Genomic DNA, 13941 nt, shown 5'->3' on the forward strand with positions numbered 1-13941 from the left:
GACGTAAACTAAAGCCTTTCGGAGTTATTAAATGTGTTTTTCTTTCACAGTTCAAGTTATTCGAACACTGTAGTAGATTTTCTCAGATGCACGTCACGTTTCAATCCATTATCAGCCTTTTGTTTTAGCGCTCAGACCGTTAGCTAAAACTAGCGATTTAAAATGTCATCCAAATGTTTTAAAGAGATTGAAAACAGTCAGACACAACCTACCTTATGAAAACTGCTAACTGGAGGTTTCACTGTAATATTCTGTCTTCCTCAGATCATAATGTGTTGAATTGTTTTCAGGTGCTTCGTGAAAACAAGCAGCTGCACGCATAAAAAGGGTTTTCTTTTTCTCCGGCGCGGTGCTGCAGCCTCAGCGAACAGCGCCCCCCGCTGGCGCCCCCAGCTGGCTTTATTTACAGCGGAAGGCTGTAACCTTTACACTTTGTTCCCGAGTCGCGGGACAGAAGGTCTGGACATTTCATCACAAATGTTTGATAACCAACAAAATAAGAGCTGTGCCCTTTAAACTGCGACGCAGGATTGATCTTACTAATCAATACAAGATGAATATATTAAAAACAAGCCCCCAACTGTAAGTTTTCAAAAATACTTTATTGATCCCAAAGGAATTTTAATAAGTGGCAAAGAGCATCCATTACATGACCTGGGAATAAACGTTTCAGGAGTAGTTTTACATTTGTTTGAGTAAAATTATTATGCTCGTTCTACTTGAGAAAGTTTTTTGGATTCTCAATCCAGTGCAATTAACGTCACTGAATAAAAAAAAACTAAATATTTTAACCAAAGTACTTGAGACACAGAGACAAACATACAGTCTGTGTTCCAGTGAGACCTCTTGTTTGTGCACAATGTTTTCTGTTTTGTGTTATTTCCTATCTGCTGAGCCTGGTGAGTGATTTATAGATCAAGAAGAAACACTAAATATGTCACTATTTATGAAGCGTGTTTGATGACTTTGTGTGTTTCTGTGGACGTGAACCACGGCAACACGAACGGCGCGGCCGAACGGCGCGGCCGAACGGCGCGGCCGAACGGCCGAGGGCGAACGGCCGAGGGCGAACGGCCGAGGGCGACACGTGATTAAAGCCTTGTTGCTGGAATGTACAATATTAATCAACTTTATTCATTGATTGCATGTAAGCAATCAGTCAATTGCTTACATGCAATTGACTGATTGCTTACATGCAATCAATAAAAAAATAATCATTTGAAAAGAATTTCTTCTGTCTAGATTTTCTATTTTGTTATCATGTTATTTAAAAGGTTTTTGTCATTTTAATCTTTAAAATACGGTGGGGTGTTACCCACCGTATAAGAAAAATTAAGAACTAAAAAATGAAACCAGTGTCGTAAGAGTGTGATGATAAAATCATAATATTACGACAATAAAGTGGTAATGTTATGACTTTATTCTCTTGATTGTATGGTTTTCTTTTTCTCGATTCGGCCCTGTCCCGCCGCCGCTCCGCGGCTGCGACCCGGATGGACCGTTTCCCTCGGTCCGGTTGGCTCGCAGCTCAAAGTGCTGCCTCTGCCTCAGCAGGCCTCGCAGGACTTTCTCCGGATACAGGAAGAAGTTCCTGTTGCGCTGCAGGTCCTGCGCCTTCATGATGCGCGTCACCAGGGCCTCCTGGATGGCCGCAGACTCACAGGGCCGGTGCCGGACGCCGTGACTGACCTCCCTCTGCGGCTCGATGACCAGCAGACCCAGTTGCCTGAAACACGGCGCCGCCGAAGCATTTCTTCCCACCAGCTGCCCGCAGCTCCTCTGGTCGCCTGCCGTGGAGTTGGCTTTGGCATCAGCCGGGTGAGCCGTCACATTCCCGGTGCTGGAGGCGCTGCTGTTTTCCACGCTGCTGCGTTTTGGCTCCAATGTTTCCCCCGCTTCAGTCTCCAAAATATTTTTACGTAAATAGGCGACATAGCCGCTAACGAGGCGATTTAACCCCGTCTTGTAGGACAGACGCAGAGACTCGATGGACCCAGATGGCACAGAGTGAAGGCGAACCTGTTGGAGAATCAATTCAGATTTATTCTGTTCCTGCTTTCGTCTCCAACAGGTTTGAATCCAAAAACAAGCAGAACTGGAGGAAAAGCAGCTTTCTGTTACCATTCCTTGTTGAATTATTAATTAATTGGGATACACATCAAAGTTCTGCTTCAATGTCTGCCAGGCCTGAAGATGGCTAAACTCATAATATGCCAAATATGGCGAAATCCGGGAAAATACAACATAGTAGAAAATAATACGGCATGATTCTCCACTACAACTAAACAAATAGATCTGTTGTTGGAAAGGGATGTGCAGATCACTATAGAAACAAACCTGAAAAAGTGTGGTAAGTTTTTCTTGTTAAAAGAAATTTTCTACATTTTCTAGGAAATTGGAAGATTTTTTTGTAATTTCTGAGCAATAAAATCCAGATTCAGGTCACTGTTTCTTTAAAATGCTAGTTTTATGAATTAATTAACAGCAGATTTGTGTGCAGCAAAATTAGTGTTTGTGTAAACAGCACATCATTATTTAAAGACAAATAATTTGTGTTTTGTACTACTTTGTGATCATTTCTTCCAAACTAAATATAGAAAGTCATCAGACATCCATGCAGACATCAGATGTCTGTATGGATTTTGTTTTAATCTTCAATTGATGTCAGTGGCCGCATGCAATCAGCATAGGGCCACTAAAGGCCCCTGGACCGCACTTTGGACACTCCTGCATAAAAGAATACATTGAGAAAATACTTTTACTCAAATACTTTAAGTACTTTTAAAATCGAGGTGCTTCCTTTTCCTCAGGTGGTTTTACTTTTAGAGCTCATTTGTCTGTTTATTTCTTCTTTCACCAGAAAATTTGTTAAAATTATTATGTAGTGACTCTGAAAAAAATACATCGAGCTCGTCTGCCTCCTCCCAGTGCTCCCAGTACAAACTGCAGAAATACGTTCATTCAGTCAGTTTGAATGAAAATGGAAAACCAGAGTTCTGTAGAAGTTTATCCTCCATTGTTTTCTGGTTCAGCTTACCTGATGGATCCTCAGGTGCAGGTGAAATGCGGCGCCAGCCAGCCACTGCCGCATGGCCTCTGTGCTCATCCTCTTCTTGGTGGTCATCCTCTCATAATGGTCGATCAGCTCCAGGTTAAGCCAGGCGTCGTACAGCTCGGCGGCCTCCGCCATCTTCTCCTCGTCGTTGGCGATGGCGGGGACGAGGCGCAGGTAGCCGTGGATCATCGATCCGATTCTGGACGAGGCGCTGATGCCGAACACCTTCTGAACTTCGGATCCCCGTGGCGAAACCTGATGGCAGCTTTAAAAGTTTGGCTTCATAGACATTACAGCAGAGCAGCAGGGCCGGACTCACCCGGTCGTGGCCCTGGGCTGGAGCCCATTTGGTGCCCAATGCGCTGCACAAATACTCTCCTACTGATTACTGTGGGTGGTTCTCCAAAGACTCATGGAGTTCATCTGATCAATTGGTTTTATATAAGACACAATGTAAAGCATGAATTCATTAAAAATGTAATAAAGGTCATTTTTGGACCCCTGGGCGACCGAAACTGTAAGCCCATTCTAAAATCTGTCCCAGGCCACACTAATAAAATTACAGAATAACATAAAATTATGAGAATAACATCATAATAGGGTTAGGATTATTCTCATTATATGAATAACTTTATTTCTGACATTTACCCATAATTGTTTTGTCCTTAATACTCTGTTGATAAAAAAAAAATTTAAACAGGGAAATGAAATATTTGACGTACATGTTGAGCAACCTGGTCAAACAGCAGGGACAGGGCCAAGGCGACGACCCCTACGCCGCCGTTCGTGACCCTGCTGCTGCTCAGCTGCGCGGTGAGATTCAGGTGGAAGGCCGCCTGCTGCTCGCCGCTCATGCCGCGCTGCAGGAAGCCGTACCGGTGCTGCAGGGCGGCGGCAGAGTCCAGGGACAGGAAGGTGGTGAGCACCGGATCCAGGGAGATGTCCGGGACGATGTCGGCGTCTCGGGCCACAGAGAACAGCTGCTGGACAGTGGCGGCAGAAGGAAGGCACGGAGACGGAACCGTCAGGATCATGGCAGACACTGAGCTCCAGCTCAGAGATGTGAGGCTTATCTGTGTTTATTTGACCCAGGCCGGGGAGGTCATCAGTTTCGTCATCAGCGCCGGTCCAGAGATCTGTCAAAGATATCCCAGTCTGCTGGAGAGCGATTCGTTTATTAGACAGCCTGAACCTGCTTTACATTAACAAAACCTGAAGGTGATTCATGTTTCTCTCGATGGCCAACCTGTTGAAACTGGCAAATTTTAAATTCCTGGTGTCGTTCCTGGATAGTCAGCTCAACTCTGCTGAAAACACTTCCTGTGTCTATGAGGACTGTTCTCAGAGACTCCATCTTTAAGAGGATCTAGTGACCTTGTTACCCAACTAGAGCTTGTTGAGCTAAAATGTTAAAACTCAACATTTAATTCAAGTTTGAACTTTTCATCTCCTCGGCTGGTTCCGTCTCATGAGCTGCAGATTAACAAACTTTTAATGAAACTTTCACTGGCAGGTAATCAGCAGGTAAATGGTGATGAAACCAGAACCAACTTTATCTCAACTGTTTGCTGAAAGATGATGGAAGATGCAGGAATATTTTAGCAGAGAGCATCCATCCTCTTTCTTCATCAGTTTGACCTCTGACCTCATGAAGCCGTTTCTGTTTTCCTCTGGTAATAACAATCTATTAGAAATCATTTATTGACAGGGCAATAATTATTCTTTACCAGCTAAATGATAACATTTACCTGCAGCTTGCTGACTGTTTTACTCTATTCATAAATTATTGATGATGTGATTCAATGAATAGAATTTATTGTTTTAGAGGAAAATTTTCATGTTGATAAACTAAATAGTTTCATCTTATTTTTTCCTATATATGAGACTTTTCCAACAAAAAGTTTCTCAGAATAACATACATGGCACCATAAAAACAAAAATGTGAATTTTTGCTTGTATCTGTTTAACGACCTGGGTTGTTTTTCTTTTGAGCCAAATTTATTTGTTTGTAATTGACTTTTGATCAGTTAAATTTCATATGTATACATTGCAATTTGTATTTTTATTGTAGTTGATTATGTTGTTTTTATGTCTCCTTATTTCTTTAGTTCCTCCTATAATTGATAGAGATATATAGATATTATTTATAATGTGTGAAAGTATTATGTCATTTAATTAGCTCTAGAATGTTAAGAAAATGAACAAATATGGGGTTTTATAAGATAATTGATCTTTTACGGTTCCAGTAATGCCAGAATTAAGAAGTACTAAAGACTTTGTGCTATTCTGATTTAGTAATGCTGTTATATTAGTTGTGTTACCTCCCCACGCCTCTAGAGGCAGTATCAGGCCCGAAAAGATGCAGATTGAGAAATACACAAAAGCTACAGAATTAGTTAAAAACTGTGAAGTAAATAAAAGACAGAAGTGCAAATACATGCTGAGAGTGAAAATCTTTCCTAAAGGTGAAAATATAGCAGATTTCAAAAGAAGATAAAAACGGGAGACCGCGGATAATGTAGGAATCGGCGCCCCCTTCACTTCCGGAGTGAAATGGTCCCATTTCCATATAAGGTCTGAAGCTGACAGCGGTCCGTCGCCCTTCCTGTTTGCTGCAAGTCCTTCTTGTTGAACTGGACCGGTCCAAGTCGCTATTAAGCTAATTTTCTATTTGCAACTTTACTCATCTTTTACATTACAAATGAACATTAAAACAAACCTTTACTTGGCTTCTTTCTATGCTATCTCTTTCTTTTCCCTCCCTGAAGGATAAGTCCTTTTCTGAGACATAGTTTTGCTGACTCATCGTCTGACTGGAGTTTGGGACGTTTGGATGCTCTGCAGCTCATGTCACCATGAAAGTGTGTTACTTACCGCGGCCACCAGGGGGCCCCAAGAGCAATTTATTATTCTTTTTATCCATAAAACAATGGTTTCTACATACATTATCAAATATGTATGATTGTAAAAGCAGATCATTCATAGTGAAATTGTGACAGAAATTATTACTAAAAAACATAATAAATCAGCTCCACTGAGGGGGCCCACAGTGGCCCTGGGGCACTAAGGGGCTGCTTAGTTTGCCTGTGCCTTGGGCCGGCCCTGAGGTCTTCTTTAATGGCTGTGACTCCAGCATAAAACTTATTGCATTACGAATATTCTGCCGTACTTCCGGCAGAATATCCTGGTGTTTCGATTCTCGGTCTTTACGTCATGGAATCGTTTGACTGGGGTTTTGTGACGTCACTGACCAAACGTTTAAAAATTGGACCTTGAATCAGGAAACACAAACAAATAACCAACGGTCGCAGCCACTAAGCACGAATTAGTTTTAAAAGTCGTGTTGTGAAGCTGCTTTGACAGATAAAAAGACGTTTCTTGGTCAGAAGCCAACGGACGTGCTTTGCTCAACGCGATGACGTCATCGTGCGCCTCTTCGAAGCGTGCCCCGTCATCGGCCGGGGACGCAGAGGGGGAGCTGGTCGGTTCGGTTCCTGTCGGTGAAAACATAACTGGTGAGTCGCCAAGCAGGCCGACGGGTTGCAACATTTTAGTCCCGACAAAACGTCAGTATTGAACTTACAGGAGACCGTTAGGTTCCGCGAGCCGCTGCTAAAGCAGAGCTAACTGTTAGCCGCCTAAACTCCCGCCGTTTGTAGGAAACAAGAGCAAATTAACGAAGACTCGGAACCACGAAGGATGCGCGTTTATTCACCGAGCGACGAATCACAGCTTATCCGTGAAGGTAATAAAGTTAACTCGGTTAAAGTCCAGCAGGCCTCGTGATGTCACCAGGTTGAAATTGATTATTTATTGTTAAGTGCTTTAATAACAGAGTGATTAATGAACCTTCTGGGCGCAAACAGGCAGATTGTGAGGATTTAACCTGATTTTATGTGCAGGCTTCAGCTGATGTTTTCCATCCTAACTCTTTTTATACACTACACAGGAATAAACATCATTTTATGTCATTTTTTCTGTTCATAGGAGAATAACAGCAAATCTTTGGTGCCTCAAGCACCTGGTCCGTTTTTGAGAAAGTGGTGTTATTTATATGAACTTTATTTATTTTCAGCTTTAAAATTAACATTTTATGTTGCAGGAGCGTAAAATTATTCATTTCATACAAAATCAATCATGCTGGACTTTATCAATAACAATTATTTTAGATAAATGTTAAGAATGCTTTAATTCATACTGTGTCATACTATGTCTATAACATAACAGAGGATATTAACTACAAAGTATGTATTTTAAACAAAGTAGTTTAGAGATATAATTTCGATAAAAGTCAAGAAATCTCAGAAGCCGATTCAGCTTCCTAGTTAATCAAGTTCAACAAAATCTTCTGAACTCAGTGGAGTTCAGGGACATAAACATTAAGCAGGAAATGAAAGAAGCAGATCATTTCTGTGACCTTGGTAGATTCACAGGCTTTTCCAGTTCCTCTTCACTTCGTCACTTCCTAAAACAAAACAGGCATTTTAGACTAAGACTGTTCAGAACTTGAGGAAATTACCTTTTTGTTTATTCAGTTCCGTCAACAATTTTCAGTGCCAGCTTGGCAAAAGAGGAAGGAAGAAATGAAAACTAGATTTTGTTCTAAAGATGGTTTGAACAAATAAGCCGCAATCTACACATTTACCGCTAGATGGCAGTAGAGCAACTTTCTCCTCTTCATTAATTTAATAAATGAATGAACATGCAGTATCATGTAGTGGAATAAAACTAGATCAAGAGAAGAGAAAAGGGACTAACACTAAATGCAAATAAAAGGAACAAGTGTTTGAAACAAAATAAATGTAGATGCCTTGGCGGTTATTTTTCTTCACAATGTCTAAGATAACCTGAATGACGAGAACAGACAGACGTTAAACACCAGACTCCAATGACTAAAGTTCAGATTGTAACTGCAGATGAAGCTCTGTGAAGGAAAGTTCAGTCTTTTATTGATGAGTTTCAGTGTCTGTGTTTATTTCCAGCAGAGGAAGTTAATGAACAACATTTTAGTTCAAACTGAGACACAAACCAACCAAACAAGCGGAGCGTTTTCCTCTCCACGCCACCATGAGTCAGCGGACAGAGCGGCGGGGCATCCACGTCGACCAGTCGGACCTCCTGTGCAAAAAAGGATGCGGTTACTACGGCAACGCCGCATGGCAGGGCCTGTGCTCCAAGTGCTGGCGGGAGGAGTACCAGCGGGTCCGGCAGAAGCAGATCCAGGATGACTGGGCCTTGGCGGAAAAGTAAGGGCAGCCGCCGAACATGGCCGCCGTTTCAGCTCAGTGCGCCCGGCTCAACGTGTCCCCGACGCAGGTTGCAGAGAGAGGAGGAGGAGGCGTACGCCAGCAGCCACGTGGCGCACGGCTCGGCCGCCGCAGGTCACGCCGCAGGTCACACCGCGCTCGCCCCGTTCTCAAAGTTTGAGGAGAAGAAAACCAACGAGAAAACTCGCAAAGTGACAACGGTGAAGAAGTTCTTCAGCCCTTCGTCTCGAACCGCCGCTAAGAAAGGTGCTGCTCGCTTCGGCCCGCTTCGCCTATCTGCCTCTGAGAGGATCGGCTCCGTTTTTAAACTTCATACAAACGGGGCAATAAATTGATATTGCCAATTGATCAGTTTTGGTGATAAATTGGTTTAGAGAAATTTAATTTCTGGAAAATCTGGATTTATTTTCCACCATGAACTCTTTGGGTTTCTGTAGTTCAAGGTGATGTCATCACCCAGGGTAGCCATCTTGTTTGATAACTGCGTTTTACAGCTAATCCTACTGCAATAAGCAATTAATTAATCAAATTCAAATTAGCAGAATAATTTCCATCTGATCGTGAATATTGTTTGTTTACAGACTTCAGAAATCTTTATATTTCTGGTTCTGTTGTGTTTGTTTTATTGATGTTTTATTCTGCAGTTAATTAATCTGTGACTAAATTAGTTGATTATTTTAATAATTGATTTATTACGATTAATTGTGAGAAATGGCTTAGGTTGAGGAAACTGAAGGAGAGAAAGTCTGAATGATAATCCCTTTTTCTGATCAGAGCCTCTGGAGGGAAAATCAGCGTCTCCGTCCATCAGCCGCCGCGCCAGCTTTGACGCCGACCAGGTGTCCAAAGACTTTGTGGAGTTCTTGAAGAACCTTCACAAACCCGGCAGAGAGATCCATAAGCAGTGCCGGGCCTTCCTGGTCAGCATGTCCAACAAGAAGGTGAGGACGGATCGCTGAGCCACCAACCAATCCATCAACCAGTCAATCAATCAATCAATCAGTTATGGTATAGGACAGGGGTGCTCAAAACGTCGATCGCGATCTGCCGGTCGATCGCGATCGCGTCTGCCGGTCGATCTGCATCAGGTTTTGAGTGGATCTCTGCAGGACGCTGAGAGCAGCACTTCCTCTTCTGACAGACTTATCAAAAATATTCACTAAGATCCAAAACGTTTGTAGCTTCATTAAATAATAATAAAGCCTGAGACCTGATATCGTAACGGTCTGAACGTTTTTAACGTAATCTTTGCTCGGCTTGCGGGGCGCAGGCGGTTGCCACGGCAACAGGTGTGCTTAACAATAAAGAGAGAAAAAGAGTAAAAAGGTGCGAGTGGTTCTGAGTTGATCAGGTTATTCTACTTTGTTTTCCTTCGCTGTGGTTCATCACAGCCGCTGGAGTTTCTGAACGTTCAATAAACGACAGACTTGGACTGATGACCTCGTTCGTTTGCAGTAAACGTCACAACAAACGTCAAATAAGACACATATATTAGATTAAATATTAACAAACAAAGGGCTTCTACCACAATAATTGTGTCAAATTACATTAATTATATCCCAGATTCAGAAGATTTGCCTTTCCCTCTGCAGAGCTCTTTGGTTCCTCCCATCAGTCTGCAGTTTCTCATATTGACGTCATCAAACCAAATTTCAGATCCACCAGAACTGACTGATACCTGCTGGCCTCAGGTTTACAACCAGCTTCTGACTGAGAAACCAGTAACCTGCTGAAACCAGTAACCTGCTGAAACCAGTAACCTGCTGAAACCAGTAACCTGCTGAAACCAGTAACCTGTTGAAACCAGTAACCTGCTGAAACCAGTAACCTGCTCCCACTGTCAGAATCTCACTGAGGAAGAAACTGCATTATCATTTCTATCCCTTTATCATTTCTGATATAACTGATGGATATTTGCATAGAAAATGAGTCAATAGGGTTTAATTTATAATTTGTATGACTTCATGTCATGAGGTAGATCTCAGCCGGCTGGTAGAGAAAAAGTATCTTGGTCTCAAAAAGTTTGAGCACCCTTGCTATAGGACATTTATTTTAGGAAATTTCACACAGATGGACGTTTGAAAGTTGTTATTTCTGATTATTATTTCACTGACAGTTACATATTATGTCTACAAATTATTTTACCAATGAACTATGATTACTAAGTTAGTTCACAATTCTTTGAATATTAACCAAGAATAAAATGAATGATTGTGATTATCACTATTATTCATTTTTATTTTATCCGATTAATAGCTTCAAATCTGATCAGATCAATAAAAAAAACTTTAAAAATAGAAACAAGTTTAATAAAAAGTCTGTAGGGTTCTGTTAAAGAGCCAGTAAGTGACTGTGTGTCCTTAACGTTAGCCGCTAGCTATTAGCACAGCTCTGTGTGCTTAACATTAGCCACTAGATATTAGCGCAACTCTGTGTGTCCTTAACGTTAGCCGGTAGCTATTAGCACGACTCTGTGCTTAACGTTAGCTGCTAGCTATTAGCATGACTCTGTGTGCTTAGCACTAGCAGTTTGCTGATAGCTGCGTTAGCTGCTTGTTATTTTTGTGACTGTAGTTCTGTGTTTTCAGTGTTAGCGAGTAGCTGCGTTAGCCACTAGCCTTTTCTTTGCTCTGGACAGGACCTGGGAGCAGAGGAGCTGTCGGAGTGCGTTCAGGATTTCTACCAGAGTTTGGCTGACCGCCTCATGAGCCACTTTAAAGGTTAGCGCAGCGACGCTACGTGGTAATTATTCTAGATGAATGAATCAGTGTGACCTGAGCCAGCCACCAGGTGGCAGCAGCAGAGTCTCATTGTGTTTCTCATCAGGGTCGTCAGAGTCGGTGGATCAGGTGATGGACCAGGTGGAAAAATACATCATGACCCGCCTGTACAAGAGTGTCTTCTGCCCAGAAACCACGGATGACGAGAAGAAGGACCTGGCAACCCAGGACCGGATCAGGTCAGCTCTTCATCACTCTCAGCATCACCTTCATCTCGTGTCAGGAAACTCTCTGAAAGTTTCTGTCTGAATTTTGCTACCGAGCAGCGTTTAAAGCTCAGCTCCTTGTTTCTACATGAGCACACCTGCACACTGCATGTCAGCGTCCCCTGGGTGGCGCTTCACCCCCAGGGGACGCACTGTGCTGAGCCTTGTTATCCCCCAGGGGGCGCCGCACTGAGCCGTTAGCCTGACGCGGTTAGCCTCGTGTGTCTGCAGGGCGTTGCACTGGGTCACCGTCCAGATGCTGTGTGTGTCCATGGAGGAAGAAACGGCCGAAGTGTCAGAGAACGTGGTTAGAGCCATAACAGGTGAGAAGCAGCGATTCCATCAGCCAATAAAATAATTAGGATTCTTTCTAGAACTTTACGGCTCGTTTTGCAGATTTTACGGTTTACGTTCGTAAACGTTTCTTCTCTGTTTCGGTTTAGTGCGATGGGTTGTTTGTCAAATGGCTGTAAATCCTGATCAGTTTTAATGGCAGCAGCATTGCGACTGAAGGCAGGAAAAACCTGTGGTCTGGTTGCAGACATCATCGAGATGGACTCGAAGCGCGTTCCGCGGGACAAGCTGGCCTGCATCACTCGATGCAGCAAACACATCTTCAGCGCCATCAGGATCACCAAGAACGAGCCGGCGTCCGCCGACGACTTCCTGCCGGCACTCATCTACATCGTGCTGAAGGCCAACCCGCCGCGGCTGCAGTCCAACATCCAGTACATCACCCGCTTCTGCAACCCGAGCCGGCTGATGACCGGAGAGGACGGATACTACTTCACCAACCTGGTCCGCTTCACTCCTTACTCGCTTATCAAGAGAGAAACTGAATCTGTTCAGTCAGTGAACTGGAACTGAGTTCAGAAGTTACAGTTCAGATTCACCCAGATTAGGATCCAGTGAAACTGTAAATAAAGTCCAATTAAATTCATGGTAGCTGCTTGGACAGATTTAAAAGTGTCAGCAGATTTTCTTCCAGTTGGTCAGAAGCCGCAGCTCCGCCATGCTTTACCAACCAAGATGGCGCCCATCACTTCCTGTTCAGACCAGAGGAAACTCTGCATCAGAAGGCCGGTTAGCAATGGCAGCTAGTTAGCACAGTAGCTAGTTAGCGCCTCTGCATCTGGTTAGTGGCCGAAGCTACCTGCGGACGGCGCAGCGCTAACGGCTGTGTCTGTGTTGCAGTGCTGCGCCGTGGCCTTCATCGAGAAGCTGGACGCTCAGTCTCTCAACCTTTCCCCAGACGAGTTTGAGCCCACATGTCAGGTCACGCCTCGCCCCGATGCAGCGTTCGGAGGACGGACGGCCCGACGGCGGACCCGGAGTCAGCGGCGCCGCCGGCCCGGTCCTGGCCCGGCTGAGCCACAACCTGCAGCTGCTGTCGGGCCTGAGCGCCAGGCAGGAGGCCGTGACGGCGGCGGCGCTCAGCCTGCAGGCCGACCTCCTGACCTGGACCGACGGCATCCGGCAGACGTCCGCCACATCTTGGACAGGTATCCTCTGGACGCCAAGGCCTCCAAGGCTTCGGCCATCGACGCCAGCGGCGTGGACGGCGAGAACCTGCTGGCGCCCATCAAGCCCCACATGTTTGTCGGCTAGAGAGGAAACCAGAACTTCAGAACCGACCTCAACGCCCAGGACCGGACCTGCAACAGCAACACCTGAAAACTGATTCAGATCCATTGATTTATCAGCAGATCGTCACACAGCTAGCGATCAATCCATTTGATTGATTAATCAAATTTGGGGGTTTAAAAATGTACATGTTTGGGAAATCAGATCAGTGATGTCATCGCGCCCAGATGACATCACTGATTCGGGGTAAACAATTAACACTTTGTTAAAGTCCAATACAGTGAATCTGTGAATATTTGATTAGTTCAAATATCTATGCATTAATATACATTCATATTGAGTTTAAATATACGTGACTGAATCTGTTTTGGTTCATTTCAGAATCACTTTGTCTTAATAAAGTGATTCTGATTTCAGACTGAACATAAAAACGCCTTTAAAACATTCACTCTAATTTACGGTACATTTTTGTTTTTGACTTGACAATAGAGGCATTTTAACTGATTTTAACTTTTTGTTTGAAGATAAATTGAAAGAATTTGCAAATAAGTTTCCTATTTTGTTATTTTTAATTTGTGTGCCACATAACTTTTTCATTGCAAGCAAATAAAATTAATTTATTCAAACCCAACGCTGGCAATAGAGCAGATTTTCTGTTTATTAGTATGAATTGTTTTAGGAATTTCTAAAATTAGAAACAATTTATGCATTTGTGACTTAAGTGTTAAATATGTTTAGTGGGGCAACAAGCTTGAAACTTTCTTGAATAAACTTTATGTCACTAACTGAACAAAAACCATTTAATTGAAATGTTAATGAAAATGTGTTTAAAAGTAAACCTAAATGATTTTTCTTTAAAAGGATGGTTCACATTAACGTGTTGGTTTAATATTTCACAAATGGTCCAAACATTTTTGTTTTGGCGAAATAAAAAATATTATTAATCCAAACTTTTGTCCAAGATTAACTTTGCCTCACGGCGTCCAACTAACAGCGCTGCAGTAAGTTCAAGTTTTTGTTAAAACGCGTTACATGAAAATATTCACTGT

At 43.1% G+C, this 13941-nt stretch overlaps 2 protein-coding genes across 2 annotated transcripts; one reads left to right on the forward strand and one right to left on the reverse strand.

Moving 5' to 3' along the window:
• Positions 1 to 1410: 1410 nt before the first annotated feature.
• LOC129373371 (uncharacterized) lies at positions 1411 to 4153 on the reverse strand. Its single transcript, XM_055051251.1, has 3 exons — positions 3778 to 4153; positions 3038 to 3310; positions 1411 to 2019 (listed from the first exon to the last, which is right to left on the reverse strand). The coding sequence occupies exons 1-3, from the start codon at positions 4087 to 4089 to the stop codon at positions 1411 to 1413; spliced, it is 1194 nt and encodes a 397-aa protein (XP_054907226.1). The 5' UTR covers positions 4090 to 4153.
• Positions 4154 to 6576: 2423 nt separating this feature from the next.
• On the forward strand, positions 6577 to 12922 carry LOC129373525 (rab5 GDP/GTP exchange factor-like). The gene is given in 12 exon segments (XM_055051510.1): positions 6577 to 6800; positions 8019 to 8301; positions 8372 to 8568; positions 9097 to 9263; positions 10961 to 11042; positions 11149 to 11281; positions 11540 to 11631; positions 11850 to 12106; positions 12503 to 12569; positions 12572 to 12598; positions 12601 to 12780; positions 12783 to 12922. Coding segments are annotated over 11 exon segments (1515 nt in total). The 5' UTR covers positions 6577 to 6800; positions 8019 to 8122; the 3' UTR covers positions 12917 to 12922.
• Positions 12923 to 13941: the final 1019 nt, after the last annotated feature.

Source organism: Poeciliopsis prolifica, unplaced genomic scaffold (genome assembly GCF_027474105.1).
Source record: "Poeciliopsis prolifica strain line A6 unplaced genomic scaffold, Auburn_PproV2 SCAFFOLD033, whole genome shotgun sequence".
Lineage (NCBI taxonomy): Eukaryota > Metazoa > Chordata > Actinopteri > Cyprinodontiformes > Poeciliidae > Poeciliopsis > Poeciliopsis prolifica.

Bases quoted from the DNA above. Each gene is read 5' to 3' on its own strand.
- LOC129373371 (XM_055051251.1), bottom strand. From the start codon at position 4,089: ATGATCCTGACGGTTCCGTCTCCGTGCCTTCCTTCTGCCGCCACTGTC. The intron at 3,311-3,777 runs GTACGTCAAATA...AGCTGCCATCAG, and splicing joins TTGACCAGGTTGCTCAACAT to GTTTCGCCACGGGGATCCGA. The intron at 2,020-3,037 runs GTAAGCTGAACC...ATTCTCCAACAG, and splicing joins TGCACCTGAGGATCCATCAG to GTTCGCCTTCACTCTGTGCC.